We start from the raw sequence: 16,693 nt of genomic DNA, 5'->3' as shown, positions 1-16,693 counted from the left end.
AGAGCTGTGAACAAAGAAACATTGGAATGTTGGAGCTCCAGGTTTATATCAGCCATTAAAAGCCCTCCATTTTTTTCAATGGAGCTACCAACATTCCAATGTTCTACTATAGCCTTACAGCCCGCCATAGCGGGCTATTCCGGCTATTAAAGGCCTGCTGCAGCGTTAAAGGCCAGAGCCGAAGGTGAGGGACTTTAACAAAGCAGAGGGACTTTAAAAGCCAGTATAGCCCTGCTACGAATGGCTATAAGGCTATTAGACATTCTGCCTTCTGCCACTAGAGGGCAGAATGTTTTAACAAATAAAATAAAGCCTCCAAGGCATGCGAGGGGATTGAAATCCCCTCAGGCTCCCTGAAGCTTTTGTTCACAGCCAGAACTGTGAACAAAGAAACATTGGAATGTTGGAGCTTCGGGCTTATACCAGCCATTATACCCACGGAGCACTCCATTGTTTTGAATGGAGCTACCAACTTTTCCAATGTTCTAAAATGTGTTAAAATCTTCTTGGGCACATTGAGGAAAAGACAGTAAAAAGAATCTCCTTAACAGTGAAGACAAGCTTCTATAGTGGACCCCCTACGCTGAACAGCACATTCCTATTTACCTTGGTAGCTCGATACATGCTTTCACCTGGAGCTACAAATGACTGTTTTGTTTATCAAACATTCAAAAGTGATACTTTCAACAGGTCCTTGCTATAGCAAAACTAGTTAAAGAACCAATCAAAATTTACTGTAACTCCTACATTGCTGATGCACAGGCACCTGTTGTGTTAGGGCTAACACCCTGTCCCGCATAAGCAAAGCCAACAGATGGGGAGTGACCATTTTAACCTTTAAATGACAGACCTGGAATCTCATCTAGAAAAACAGTGCCGATCTTGCAAAGCTTTCTTGCACTCTAGTTTTGCCAATCGTGCCTCTCTTTATGCTGTCTCACCTACATTCTGTTCTCAAAGTTCATCTACATTGAATCCTCATTGCCAACCACTCCAAAACAGGATCTCACCCAAGGATATCTGAAATGGATGCAACTGGAGTGGTTCACTCTTCAACTAACCTACTATGCAAAATCTGAATGATATTGAGGAGGACTAGTTGTAACAACAATTGGTAGCTGAACCCATGGCAGCTCAAAATGATGACCTTAAAATCCATTTAAATCCTGATTTACACTGGCCAAAACAAGGTAGTGTACAATTAGGTTGCACCAATATAAATGTATTAGCTCATGAAGCGTGTATGCACTGCTTCCTAAGGATATACTATAAATGACCAGGGATACTCCTATCCATCGTGTGGTCTCAAATAGAGCCCTCCTTGGCTACTTTTTATTTCTTTGAAAACTTAACATTTGAGATCCTAACCATAGACTGCTGGTACATTATACAAATATGCTTTAATTCCCTAGATAGCGCCTAGAATAGTAGACTAAAACCTTGGAGGCTGTTGCTGAAGTAACAAAACGACTCCAATGACGTTGCTTAACAAATTTACAATTCAAGACTCCATGAAACATACTGCCCAATGCATAATCTCGTACTTGAAATACAGGGAGCATGGGCACGAATCCCCAAAAATGTAAGTAGCCAGCGAAAAACCCATGATAGTGGAGTATAATGACCTTAAAATCAATTTAAAATTCAGTTTAACTGCTGACAAAAGCAGGGTGTGATTGAGAAAAGTCTTTGCAAAGAAACAAATACTTAACACTACCAGAATGCGCCTAGCTCTTCTTTACTATCGAGGTGTCCCAAACTTTATAGGATCATAATTTGATTAGTGTGGACATTCATTTAGTTTTACCTTTTAGTATAATGAGCTATGTTTTTCTTTTATGCACTAGTTTTAATAGATGCTAGTAATACGAGCATTAATGAAAAGTGTCAATCTTTCAAACAAAAGTTCAGTCATTTAATCTGAAGGTAAATAAAAAAACAATAACGCAGTCTGAATTTTATATTGCAAGACGCTTTGACAATTTCAAATGATGCTATAGTTTGTAGGGAAAATAGAAGTTGGAATCCCAGGTTTGTTAGAAAGTGAAAAAAAGACATAATGACAATGACACGGGGGAATGGATACTTATCTTTTTCTTTTGCTGATTGAAATTGTCAATAATAACACCAATAAAAAGATTCAGTGTGAAGAAGGCTCCAAAGATGATGAAGATAACAAAGTACAGGTACATGTAAAGGTTAATCTCATATACCGGCTGGTCTCCTTGCTGGAAAAAAGGAAACAATTTAAAGACTTTAAAAGGTCCAATGAGTGGATTAATATATCTAGTAGTCATCCCACCAAAACTATATCTCAATGTGCAATGTTCATTGGGAAAGACCGTATGTGCTACAAAGCATTAGAGATGTACATTGTTTTTCTTTTTCATTATGTTTATGCGATAGCACGGAGAAAATCTCTCAATGCTTGGAGCTCAACACTGGGTCTTGATTATTCTTTTAGTTACTGGGGCATGCACATAAAATACACCGTTTTATCCAATGGTTGCCAAGCCACTAGAATAATACAAAATACAACCATGAGATGCAGATGATTTGCAGATAATATAAACATCCATATTTAACTTCCATCATTGGCAACTAATTCTGTTCTTTGATGGGTTATTTCTTCAAATATTCTCTGATGGAGTGAGGCTGTGACAAAAATGTTTGTATACCCCTCGTGAAGTCTGTTTCTCATAACTATAATATGTATTAATCGAGTGGATTTAGAACTAACCAACAAAGAAGAAAACACATACAGAAAAGTACACGTGGGATACTAATTTGGTTGTGTTGCAAATCGTAATACATTAATCATTTGAATTTGTCATACTAATATAGTGCAATAACGCTTCTAATTTAACAAAGCTCTGCATGTATGCTTATTATAAGTATTCATTGTGGCAAAAACGAATGAGATTGGTAAGAAAACAACGCATCTTTGTGGTTTGAAGCTAGGCACCCACTAATAGGGTAAACTTAGAATGGTTTGAGGTAAACAGAAGGGCTTTACTTCAAAATCTAATGTTTAATTGTGCTTGTTTCTATAATAGTTCCCGTTATGGACCATGCGGCCTACCAAAACATGGAGGGTTTTGCGAGACTCTGAGGAAGTGTAATTCTACGCATGTGCGACTGTGCTCGAGGGATGTACGAGCAGCCTGTGCCTGGGCTACTGATGGCAAGGTCAGCGTGGCCTGAAAAGCACAATGGTGCCAAAGTGGAATGCTCGAGTTGTGAGCCTGGGAAAATTTACTGAAGTGTCGATATAAGGACAGGATGAAAATGTTGCAAAAATGAACAATTATGACCGTTTGAGAATTATGGAAGTGACTTTGCAAAAGCCGGACAATGAGGAGATGAGGTGATCTTCACCACTCATCGAATGGACCAATGAGAAATGAGTGTTGACCCTAAAGTTTCAAATTTTAGTTAAATAGTTAGGGAAAAGGGGTATAAAAGAGGCTGTTTGGAAGAGAGAAATAACCTTTGTTTTTTAATTATTTTCGCACCACGACTGATCGATTTTCTGGGTGCAAAGACTTTGACATTTTTCTTGACTTTAACTTTTGACGGGGTCGGAGTCCTGATGGGAGGTGAACATCGAGGAAAATAGAGAGGCTGTTTTTGGGAACTTGTTGGAATCCTGGTTTTTCCTCCATGACCAAGAAGATGGGTAATATGTCTTAGAATTTTCTCATTTCTGGACTATTCTGCTAATAAATGTAAACTAATTGAATTTACTTCATCCTTTTATTTGAAGTGATCAGAGAAAATACTTAACTAATTTTTCTGAATGAAGATTAAAAATTTAAGCGTAAGGTTATGCTAGAAGATTTAAAAGAAAAAGAAAATTAAAGAAAATGGAGAACTAAGCGGGTCTTGTTGTCCATCAACTGATCTTATTAGCTGGTCCATCGACCAAAACAGTGGGGTGCCTTAAATGTGGTTTATGAGATTTAAATGAGATGGTGAAATCGACAAAATGCATATGTATATAATGTATATAATTTAAACTGCTAGATGAATTAGGGTACTCCGCTATCCAGCAGCTCGTCCTCTGGTTTTCGCTAATCTTGGGAGCAGTGTGATTTGTGTGAATGAGTGACTCGTGGTGTTATGGGCCCCACTGACGAGTGAAGCGTGATAGCTCCTGGGTTTTTCAGTGATGGTTTGGAGGGTTGTTTCAGAGCAGCGCTGGATCATCTCAAAAGTGTATTTTCAAAACACTTTCTTTATATATTTAAAATATTCTTTTATTAAATGTGTTACTAAAAGATAACAACTACAGATGTTTTGTAAATACCACATTCCTCCTTGAGGCTCATTTATGATATCCACTTGAAGGTACTTCTTATTATCACCTCATTTCAAGCTACATCTGTCCCTATGCTGTGCACACAGTGGCAATAGATGAATTGACACGAGACGCAAATGCTCCATTCAAATTAGGGTACTGAGATAAGCTTCTGGAATGCACTGATGCAGGCTATGAGACTAGAGCTGAGGCCGAAGGGTCTTCACTTAACTATTCTGCAAGCTTAGTGGATTTTGGCTTTTTTTACTCAAACCTTACCTTGACAAACCACTCTTGGTTTTACACCATAGATATCATCATTGAAGTCATAAACTTAATTAAATGATACCTGCAAAGATCCCTCGATCACTTCCTATAAATATTTTTGTCCACATTTCAACAAATACGCTGCAAACTCCAATATGTGTATGTGATGCCAAGCGTCCATCAGAAGCCTATTAGCCCAAACTGCTGTGTACATGTTTATTGCTGAGGGGAAAGTGCAGCCTGATAGGCTTGCATTATAGAAGTTCGAGAAAAAACATCCTGTTAAGGAGCTATCACCACCCATTATGCCTTTTACTAGCAGTTCTCACGGAGCCAGTTCTTTCTTTAGGCTAATGGGAGAAGAGTTGTAAGACGTACTTGGGGTTTCACACCTGGCTTTTCTGACAAATGTCAGTGTCTTCACTTTTAACAGATGTCAAGAGAGTGAACCTCTTTTTTCCCCAATTCTGCTTTATTTTCAAGGCAGAATCTATTTTCCATTTGTCAAATGCCTCTACTGTTGGTGAAAGAAATAGTATGTCTACCATCTTCACATTAATAGAACGACTATAAATTCTGGAAGCAAATATCAAAATATCATAGCTGAAATTACAGTACAGTACTGAGAGGACATTAGACTATGAGCCAAGCTGGAGGGTCTAAGGGCAAAGCAGGAACAGAAGACACCATGCAGCCTCTTTAGAGATAGTGTTAGCAGCTCATAGGACAGCAGAAGCTATGACACTGGGCAATAATTTAAACAAGTGGCTCTATGAAAGACCCAATATTGGGGAACATGTTTTTCTATCTATGCGTTAGTGTACAATTAATTTGAAAAAAACACATCTGTAACATAGATGCCAAAATTCAGAACTCCTTGTGTTTGCTTTGTTTATCATTTTGGAACAGTGCATTGTATTGTAGATTAATATGAAGTTGTGCTCTATCGACCTGATAAGGTACTGAAGTGCATTAGCAGCTGAATAGCTCACTGCATCATATGGAGTGCTTGGATGTATTGATGTCGAATTGTAGGATGGAGTAAGGGTTTTGATATTGTGATGACCGGGAAGCGCTCTCACTCTATCCGTTATTGAGTTTAATTGTATGTAGAGGAGTGAAAATGTGTTAGGAATAGAATGTTACAGCAGAATAAATGAGAGGAAGAGAGGAGAGGAAGGAATAGAAATAGGTCTGGGACAGGTAGGAAGAAGAGTTGAAGAGGGAGAGGCATACTAAGATCATTGTCTTTATTAGACTGCCTATTGAAGGTGAAATGTGGTTTAGAAGGGGAAAAGAGTGTTCATATGGTCTGGATTGCATCACAGGAAATCACTGCTATGATGCAAGAGAAGTGTGCTGTATCAGGTTGAGGAGAGAGTGTAGCAGCAGAGTGCTCGTCATAGTAAGGGAATGATGGTAAGGTAGAGAATCGTGTAATCTTGTTGATACTGTGGAAGAAGATTCAAATTCTAGAAAAGGGTTATGAAGGTTACGGAAATAGGGGAACTATGGGAGAGTCGTCGTAGGATTAGGTGGGGAAGGTGTAAAGGGGACTGGAACTAAAGAGTAGAAGAAGCTTACAAAATGATAGCAGCTGGTGGGTGGTCGTACATGAGGGGGAAAGGGAAGGGGCAGTGTAGCGGGCTTACGCACAGGAGTAGATGCAGAGGGTAACAGGAGGTTACAGTTACTGGGAAGGTTAGGAAGACAGGAAAAAGAGGGGACAGAGGGGTTTAGCAAGATCTGAGGAGGTGTGTAATCAAATGTCAAAAGTCTATGGCAGAGTTAGGTAGGGTTGGAGGGGTTGTGGTGTGAAAAAGTGGGTTATGGTGATAAGGCATGGCTTGGGCGGGTGGAAGGGTGCCGCAGTCAACAGATTATGCACAGTGTGTCTTGTGGAAGAAAAGTGGGGCAGCGGCAGCTCCACAGCTATGGCGGAGGAGCGTTGCCCCCCAGCCAGCAAGCCAAAGATTTGAAAATAAAAAGATAATAAACCCTTGTTTATTATTGTTTTATTTTTGCTCTTGGAGTCGAGGATTGGGGGTGGGGCCGGGGGATGACAGGCACTAGGGGGAGTGTTTTGCACTGTTATCAGTGCGCATGACGGTTTGGCTGGCAGTTTCAAGACGGCCAAACCATTATGCGCACTGAAGCTCTCTCCAACCTGAGCTGCATTGCCAGGTTGAAGAGAGCAGGCTCCCAAGTGCGCCGTGAACAATGCTGATGCTGCACTAATGCAGAAGCTGCATGAAAGCAGCATCAGGATTGACTCCAGTGGACTATGGGAGGCCGTGCCTGTAGTGGAGAGGAGCTCAATGCGGCGATGCGGCAGATAAGTGTTTTTTTGTTATTCTTTATTTGTCTCGTCATCCATCCATCGCCCTTTCTCCATCCCCCCGCCACTCTATTAAGACACCGGCTGCTAATTATGTGGGGGACAAAATGGTTAGGAAAGTAGGGTAGAAAAGGGAAAAAACAATGCTAGATGGAGAAAGTGGGAGGGTCTAGAGGGGTTAGGTGAGACAAGAAATGATATGAGTAGTAGAAGTTGCAGGTGCAAGAGTTAGGTTGGAGTTGGCAGAGTAAGAAGGAATATATGGCTTACGCATGTTCAGATGAGGTGATGATGATAACATAGGGGCTGAGACATTAGCAGTATGAAGCTGGTTGTGCTATTGTGCAAGGCAGTGAATAGACATAGTAGAATGAGTTATGCAAGGTTGAGAGAAGAAAGAGCAGTTCATAAGTAAGAAAAGGGACCAAGACGGTAAAATATTTGTGAGAAAACTGCGAGCCTGCATGCTCTGGGTCAGACTGCAGAGCTATCCTTTGCAATGGGCCATGGTTGGGTTTAAGCACCTCCTAGTACTCCTGCTCGTCATAAATTAAATATTGTTTTGGGGTTTGCATTTAGAAAAAAGTTTTTAATTAGATAGACTAGAAATAAGGTCACGGTTAGAGATAGTAATACTTTAGCATAATGGAAATATTTGCTTTAATATATGGTTGGCATTAGATAAGGACATTTATTAATTAAATGAATTGCAAAATAATTTTACTTAAAAAAGAGTGAGAGTAAAGGTTAGTAGTAAAACAATTTAGTGTAAATAAATACATTTAAAAATATGAATGGAATGATTAGCATTATGAAACAACTGAGTACTCAGAGACAGTGAAGGTGGGGAAAAACAAGATGGATAACATAAAAATAATTTGAATGTTATGGAAATGTGGGAGAAATAACGGTAGCAGGCATCAAGACATGCAACCCTATAACACACACAGCAATCTCTTAAATCATAATAGGGAAACCGTAATTTTTCTTAAGTCATTATAGGTTTGAAATCTGCTATGGTTGTATATGTGGCTTTCTTTGGTAGGCAGCCATAATTAAGAATGCTTAAGGAATTGTGGCTCTTACCTCACGGGAATCAACTGCTGCATACATGATATCCGTCCAGCCTTTGAAAGTAGCCTGCAGAGAAAGCAAATTGAAACAGACAGAATCAACATCAGATTTACTGATTAGCCAAAAAACAAATACTTACCCTTCCTTAACGTTGGTGAAAACTGAGTGTGTCTGAAGCCCCACCCCTATTTCCATTAATGGATACACACTTAAAACAAAAAGAGTGCAGTAAAGCATAACTCAGGTTTGACTGTTGGGTATGAGTGGCACAGAGATGGACTAAGGGTATTGTGTTTGTGGATAATATAACATTCTGAATGCTGTAATGTGTGTAGCTATCCTTTTATCTTTACACCATTTCAGTCATACTTTGCCTATTCCAGGGTGTAGGCTAATGCATCCTGAAAATGTCATAGGTCCACATGATATGTACAATATACTCTGTTTCACCTCCATGTCTCCCCTTCATGACCTTTTGCTAATTATCTTGCAATCGCTCATGTCATTGTTGTAAATCTATTCAGGGCTCCTCTTCTATTGACTTATATAAGCTGTGTATAGGTTATGACCCTATCAGACTTCTTTGGTTCAGGGATGCTAATCTCACAGGTGTTCAACATTTTCGAGAAGCCCTGTTACATGATGAACCTTCCTATTTGCCACTCCATATTGATTGGAAAGCCCTATCCCCTTCTTTGCATTCTATTACAAATCTGGAGGCCCTTTGTTTACTAACTATAATTGATAATTTTACAATCATTCACCACAGAAGTAGGTCAAGCAATTTACTGATTTTTTACACCAACTTTAGAAGATTTCTCATTGTCCAGATGCACATGAAGTGACAACACTGGATTCCCATCATCCACGTTTAAAGAAATTAGCATTATGGGATTTACCATCATCCATTTGCGCAGGAAGTAACATCACTGGATTTCCCTACATGGCACCCTGCGCTGCTCCTTCCTCCCAGACCTACTCATTGGTGGCTGCAGAGCGGACACACAACGGATGCAGACAGCAGGCACACCAAAGGCAAGTTTATCTGCAGCTGAACAGCAAACAGCATCACAAACTCTTGTTCTCCCCTACCCAACGATAACCAGCTGAGCGTCTCCATGCCCTTAACCTCAGCTGCTGCTCACCGCACTGTTGCCACGCCGCACCACAAACCACAGAGAGAGAGTTCACATGCACCTCCTGCAAATTCTCATGAACTCTGCTACACCCTACACCCACCACACCTTAACCAACAGAACCCACTCACTCACACAAACCAGCAACCCACTCATACCGACCAAACACCACCCAAAAAAACACCAAACTGACATGCATGCATGAGTGAACACCCCTTCTCTCACCAAACACACCACAAAGATATAGGACCTACTGCACAACCATTCATCTGCTCTTTCTCATGAAAACATGGCTAAACCCAACCCCAGCAATGGACATCGCTACAGCCATCCCTTCCAGTTACAAGGTCCTCAGGCAAACCTGTCAGCATAAGCCTGGAGGTGGAGAGGCCATCATATTCAAAGATACCATCAGCTGCACCACATACACGGACACCCCCACTAGCTACATGGATGACCTCAAAACAGCCTAGCCTCACCCATCATGTTACTGAACCTACCCATACCTCTTGGCACCTATTAGACCCAATATTTACCTCAATCAGCAACATCAAAGTCAACAAGTCAGCAACTATGACCCCCTCCCTCATCAGTTTCAGCATGTCCATCCCACACAATCACAAACCTACCACATCCAAAACTGCCCACCGCATCTGGAAAAAACATCTCAGAAGTGGAATGGCCTTCTGTCCTCTACAAGCACCAGCCAGAGCACACCAGCAACTTGCTGAAACCCATCAAAAAACTCAACAGCTTTATTGCCAAAAGCGTTGATATCCTGGCTCCTCTCAAAGTGCTTTTTTTTTTGCAACCAAATGGCAATAGCCCGACCATGGGCCAGTTGGGACACAGAGGAACTCAGGTTGATGGAACACCAGTGCGAGCAAGTTACGACACAGCAGATAAAGACATCTTAAAAAAAAAATACTACGCTATCACCAGCATATGTGGAATGTCAAGCGTACACCTCTTGCAGGTTGCGTCAACGCCAGCAGTAACAGCAGCAAGGAAATCTTTGACCATCGTCAAAGTATAAGTACGTTCATTGTACTGTTAATGAAAAGAAATTGGAAACAATTGAATCAATAAAATAGAGGCGCTAATTAAAACATTTGATTTGTGAAATTGCAATTTTCCCACTGGCTGAAAACATGAGTATATCTAACAGAATTATATCCCGAGGGATTGCTTACTTAATGAAAGCTAAAAATAACTAAGGGAAAGTACATCACAGTGCTACAAATCAGTCCCGTCATATTTGTAGAATAGTTATGGTCTGTAAATCTAAGGTATTGTACTATGCAAGAGACTGGATACTGTTAATTATTAAGATGATCTTACTTCAGTTGGGATGTCACAGTCATTTTCTGAGGGGGCACCCATTACTGTTCTACATCAATTCAATTCATAGGTAGCTGGACCTCTAACCAGATCAGATAGTCATATGATTTGTAATTCTTGTTCCAGCAAATAGATGGAAGAATAGATTTTCGAAAATGATCTGATCTGGTCGGTGGTTGAGTTGCACCTAATTATTGTCATCGAGTTGGTCAATGCTGTGCCTCATGACATCAAAATTATTCGGTTTAAATTTGAAGCCTCCTCCAACATCTTAACTGCATGTTGCATGAATTTTAAAAATCTGGCTGCAAGCTGTGATGATTGTGGGATTAGACAAGCTGTAATTGCTTCCTGGCACAATCTTATATGTATCTGTAAAAAGACTGGGCACAGCCAGATGGGTAACTGCACCAATAATGTCATACAGATACAAATGATATGCACTAGAGACTACGATGCTGACCCGCAGAGTCCGCAGACCCGTTCTGATGATCCAGTTAAACATCATCAAAGATATCACTGCACCTCCTGCCACCTCCAGCAATCACCCCCTCAGAAGACCTTTGAAATAAACTCTAATCATTCTTCTGTAACAAAATCATCTTCATATCGGTCTCTCGAATGGGCCAGGTTCCATGTTCCTGTAAAAGGGCGCTAGTAATTCCACTTTTAAAGAAACGGATGATGGACTATCAGTTCTTAGTAACTATAGGCCTATCATTCAGCTGCCTTTTCCAGTGAAAATTCTTGAAAGATTTATAAGCAAGAAGTTATCAGCCTATTTGGAATCCCATTATCTTTTAAATGAAGTGCAAACCAGCTTTAGGCCTGCTTATGGTACCGAGTCTGCAGTAGTAATAGTGCTGGGTGAGTTGCGGATGGTAGTGACTGGAGTCAAATGAGGACTTTGGTCTTACTTGATCTATCAGCAACATTTTACACGGTCAATCACAAGATCCTTATATTAAGATTATGGGCGACTGGGTTGTGTGGCTGAGCACTTGTCTGTTTTTAATCACATCTGGCAGATAGATCTCAAGCTATTTCGCTCTCCCCTTTCAGCTCCGTGTTTAAAGCAGTGGAATATGGGGTGGTTCAGGTTTCAGCAATAAGACCAACCCTTTTTAGGTCTCGTCCTACGTAACGCGCATGCGTTGCATTGGAGGGGACCTAATGCCATCGGCAGAGCTTTTTAAGCAAAGAAGTGCACGTGTTGCATTGCTTGCAATGCAACGCATGCACATCTTGGCGATTTCCTTTCTGGAGTGTGCGGCGCCGTATGGTTGCATGCTCCCAAAAGGAAATCGCGTGCAAAGCCTGCCCTCTCTCTGCAATGTGGCCCGCCCATGAGCAGCGCATTGGCGCCATGTGCACTGAAAGTCACCCGGCCTCTACTAGCGTCAGTGAGTGTTTCGCTCTTGAGAGACGCTGTCAACCCCTCCATCCATCCCTGGTACTGTGGCTTATCGCAGGCTGGCCTCCCAAACCTGTGCTCCTGTAGTGCAGCAGCTGGGGGAGGACGGGGTTCGTGCCAGTGTTCTCACCTCTGCAGCTCCCGCCTTCAGGTTCTTCATTTATCTCCTGTAGTTCATTGTGGAGCCGCCCGGAACCGCTACGATGGGGTGATTGCAAGGGTGCCTGCAACCGTAAAATGATTGGGCGCTTCAATGTTCGAGTTTGGAGGCTCAGAGCATACAGGAGCAGGTGTTTGCCATTCAGGCATGTGTACAAAAAAGTAAACATGCTCGGTAATTGGAGCATCTCTTCAGCCAGTGCGTCCCGCTACAAATGCCCCCATTAACAATTCCTTCTTTCCCGAATTGTGTTCAAGCTGGCAGCGTGCTGAGGTCACAGCTGGACACTTGCCCCACACTACATCTCAGACTCCAAAGTCCATCTAGGAAAACAGATGTGTGTGCTCTGGATGTCACTTTACGAGGTTATGAAATATAAGCAGAGATACGTTGTACACATACTGACCCATTTTAGTCTGTGTTCATTGTGTAGCGTTTATAAAGTTAAGATAATAAATATTTGAATAGTTTTGGTGTGAAAGTTGGCGTCTTGAAGTTAAGGAAGCTGAATATGTGCACCAAATGGAAAACCTCGCAGCTCCCAAACCCGTCAAAGCCACCACCTTCTTTCACCCTTCTGATGATGTTAAACTAGAGAAGGGACATTATAAAGTTCACATAAAGCCACAAGTGGAATTTACAGCTTATTGTATATGCAGACAGCTCTAACAGGCGTTTGAATTCGTGTAATTTAAACTTTTTTTAAACACTGCTAATTTTATTGTTGTTTCGCTCTAATTTTTCAGTAATTAGACACTTCATCAAATCAACTCAAAATAATGGCTGAAATAAGAGAAGTGAGATGGGGCAACGGATTCTCTATAACAGAAGAAAGTGTAGGAAGTCTCAAACGAGCAAGAAGGTGTTCTGATCATCATGTCATGGATGTCAGCTGGGGGTGGCATCGATAGAAGCGGCTTGTAAGGCTCTCCAACCCCTGTACTCAGGATTATTAAAGCAGTGGCACGGGCGGAAAATGCTTAATTTCAGCCCTTCCACTAATTGTAAAGTCGCACCAGCATGCTATTATGGTCTTAAGAGTGAGGTCAAGTTTAGGGTGCCATCGGGATGTCAAATTGCGTGTGTTATATCCCATCCTCTGCTTTACTGGCAAAAAAGCAGATCGATTTCTGATGAATGCAAAAAACTTTAAGGTAATCCATGTCAGCGTGTTAGGTCATGTTTATGTTTTACTTAATCTTTCCTTCTCTAAGAGTGCTAGAAATTTCCAGGGTGTTAAGTTTCGGTATTTTTGTGTTTGTAGCATATTACTCTTGAGTAGTGCATACTTTGAACTGAATCGCCTTCATATGTTAATAACAAGCCACGATTAGGAGCTCTGGAGTTGAGTCTGAAGGCAGTGTGAGTTTCTCACAGTGCCTGCCAGTAGGTCAAAACGGTCTTCAGAATACATAGTCATCCATTTATTTGTATCTCTGCATACCACTCAGAGCAATGGTCACATATTCCAGTTGTAGTTGTGACTCTGTGAAAATATGTGTAAAGGAGATACAGTGCTTCTGACACGTTTTTATTATAAATTTTCAGTATGCTGCACAGCAGCCACACTTCTCTATAGCAAAGCTTGAAGACATTGTCAAAGTCAATAGCTCTGGCTAAACACGTATAAGGCCCCAAAGGTGAGACCTATTGGCTATGCCAATGCTTGTTAATATATACTTGCACCCTCTTACAGCTCTTATTAGATTATATGGTAATTTCATTACCTATGCAGATGATACATAACTGATCCTTACTCTGGACAAATCTTGGCCAGAGCAATTGGACACGTTTCACAAAAGGTGTCTCAAACTGGCTGAGCATAAACTAGGTATAGATTAATGGAGATAAACCTGAAACTCTCTGCTGCTTTCCATGTAAACCATTGGTCGGCCTTCCCCTAACTTCTAGCCTTGTACAGACAGTATTAGCCCGGAGGTGTCATCCATAGTTCGCAATCTAGTGGTTCATTTTTGCCCTGCTTAAATTACCACTCTTTAAAAAAATCTATCCTTTTGGCCAGTGTTGACAAGGGCATTGGTGGTGCAGTACACGTTCTTGAGCAGGCTTAACTTGCAAAGCACTTTTATTTGAGCAGTCGCTGCTAAGATTGCTCTAAATGTCCCTAGACACTTTTCTTCCTCTGCAACCCTGGCTGAGCGTTACTGATTCCAAGTGAAGAAACAGATGGTGCTTAGGTCGCTGTGTATTGTATGTAGAGTAATATATAATACATTTCCTAGTTTTCTGCAATGAAATTCAAAATCTATACACCTTTGAGAGATTTGTCCACTTTGAACTCTAATCTTCTCCGTATTCCTAATCTTAGAAAGTCAAATCAGGTGTCCAGGCGTTTTCAGTCAGTGCCTCTCAACTCTGGAATAGCCTTCTGCCTCCGTTAAGAGCATTTCAAGATCTGTTCGTTTAGGAAAGCGCTAAAAACTAGGTTTTTCCCTGTACAATGTTCCAGATTGTTCTTCAGGTTTTGTTTTTATAGAAGGTTAGCGTCAGGATACCTTGGGATCGCAGTTGCACTGTATACATATTTTTTCATTCATTCATATACTGCCATTTCGAACCTCAACTGGACTCCATCACCGTTAACTCAACTTACTATAACGGCCGCTGATCAAACCTTGACAATGTCGCCTGCCATCATCACTGTTCACCGCTACCATGAAGACCATACATTTGTGGCTCCCTCTGACACTTGCCCCCACCACGCTTTCACCAAGGACTCTGCGATCAGTGAAGCACTAACACCCATCCTCAATACCTCCATCAACTCAAGCACATTACCGGACACTTGGAAACAGGCCACTGTCATGCCTCACCAAGAATCCAACTGCTGACCCACCCATGTTTTACACTTACAAACCCATCTCCCTCCTAACATACCCGGCAAAGGTCTTAGAGAAACAAATCAACCAATGCCTCACTGACCACCTCGGCAATCCTCAACTCCTTCATGCAAAGTCCCTAACTGGATGAAGCTCAAAACTGACAAGACAGAAGTAGTGATCTTCAGAAAGAACACCTCACCATGGGACTCCATCTGGTGGACGGCCGAACTCGGACCCACATTAAGCACCCACATCAGGAACCTCAGAAAATTCATTGACATTAAACTGGACATGACTGCACAAGTCAACGTCGTCACAGCTTCCTGCTCCCACGCCCTTAAGATGCTGAGGAAGATTTTCAAATGGCTCCCAAACAACACTAGGAAAGCGTACTCATGCCCTAGTCACCAGCAATTTAAACAATGGGAACACCTTCTATGCTGGGTTCACGCAGCAAATCACTAGAGGACTACAAGCCATCCAAAACTCGACAACCAGACTTATCTTCAATCTCCCACACAATACCCACATCATCCCATACCTCAGGGCACTGCCCTGGCTCCTGATACACAAACATGCTCAATTCAAACTCTTCACACATACAATTCAGGCCCCATCAATCTAAACAGTCACATCTCTTTCCACCAACCGTCTGGATACCTTTGTCAGCAGGACTCCTACTCACACACATTCCATGCATATACAAAACCAGATGAGGAGGGCAGGCATTCTCTTACATTACTCCTTAAGAGTGAAATAACCTCCTTCCTTTAGAATTCTGCAAGAAGTTGAAGCCTTGGATTTTTAATGAACCAACTTACAATAGGCAGGGCTATGCACTCACGCCTGCTGAGCACCAGGATACCCTTGAGAGTGATAATGAGATTTACGAAAACACATAACATAACAGACCACAGCTTTTTCTATTAAGAGTAGAACATAAATTGTACTAGTACACAGAAACATATATTTTATGTACTAAATATAAATTATGGAAGTAAATTATTAATATTATGCATTCCTCTCTCGTCCTTTCTTTGACCTCATTGCCATAGCAAATTATACTGCCATGCAAATATCTGAAATATGTTTTGGCAGATATTGGTAGTCACTATATAAAAATAACTTCATGTGATAATAATTTCATGAGAACATCTATTTTGTATATAGATCCTAAATTCAAAACAATCATTTTGCATTATAAATATGCCTCAACTGTTAATGTATTAAGGCCACTGAAGAACTATATCCTTGTACATGTTTTAGTTGAGCCCTTAAAAAGTCCCAGTATGTTAAGGGAGAAGCACATTGGCTGATTCTTAAATAAAAACGTATTTGCAGAAGAGATTGAATAGAACATCACAATTAGAAGAAGCATTTGGAAAATGACTACACATTTGTTTCCAGAATGATATGTACAGCTAACATTAACTTCAAATATTATGTCCACTTTGTTATAAAGAGTTATTTTACAGTTTTTCCTATCATAGTCAGTGGTAATCATTTTTCAATAATAGTCGATTTTATCCTTTCTAGCAATGTAAAATACTTTTTTTAATTGATGAAACCAGGATTTACTGTCTTGGGAGTTTCTCTTTCTGCAGAGATTGTGTTTAAATGTTTATCTCCAAGTTATGTCCCTTTGACTGAGGTTTATTTGCTTTCTTGATATATCCAATGAGTACAGAGTTTAAAGTGTTGCGTTCTGTGTCCATGTATTGGGAGCTGTTTTTCATTGCTGGCTTTATTGCTGTTGTTTTATTAATTCTAGTGCGTGGACACTGATGTAGGTAATAGGGAGAATTTGACAGCAATGATGG

The 16,693-nt window shown here is 40.9% G+C and overlaps 1 protein-coding gene across 1 annotated transcript in view; it reads right to left on the bottom strand.

Annotated features, from left to right (window-relative positions):
• Nucleotides 1–16,693, bottom strand: part of SCN4A (sodium voltage-gated channel alpha subunit 4) — a 1,232,571-nt gene that overhangs the window by 194,695 nt on the left and 1,021,183 nt on the right. Inside the window, exons 23-24 of the mRNA XM_086923780.1 lie at nucleotides 7,992–8,045; nucleotides 2,091–2,228 (exon numbers count right to left, since the gene is read on the bottom strand). Of these exons, the coding sequence (XP_086779906.1) occupies nucleotides 2,091–2,228; nucleotides 7,992–8,045 (192 nt within the window). The remainder of the gene's footprint in view (nucleotides 1–2,090; nucleotides 2,229–7,991; nucleotides 8,046–16,693) is intronic.

The sequence above is a fragment of the Lissotriton vulgaris genome, chromosome 5 (assembly GCF_964263255.1).
Source record: "Lissotriton vulgaris chromosome 5, aLisVul1.2, whole genome shotgun sequence".
NCBI lineage: Eukaryota > Metazoa > Chordata > Amphibia > Caudata > Salamandridae > Lissotriton > Lissotriton vulgaris.
Note: the sequence above shows the minus strand (reverse complement) of the source record. Positions and strands in the feature narration are given on the sequence as shown.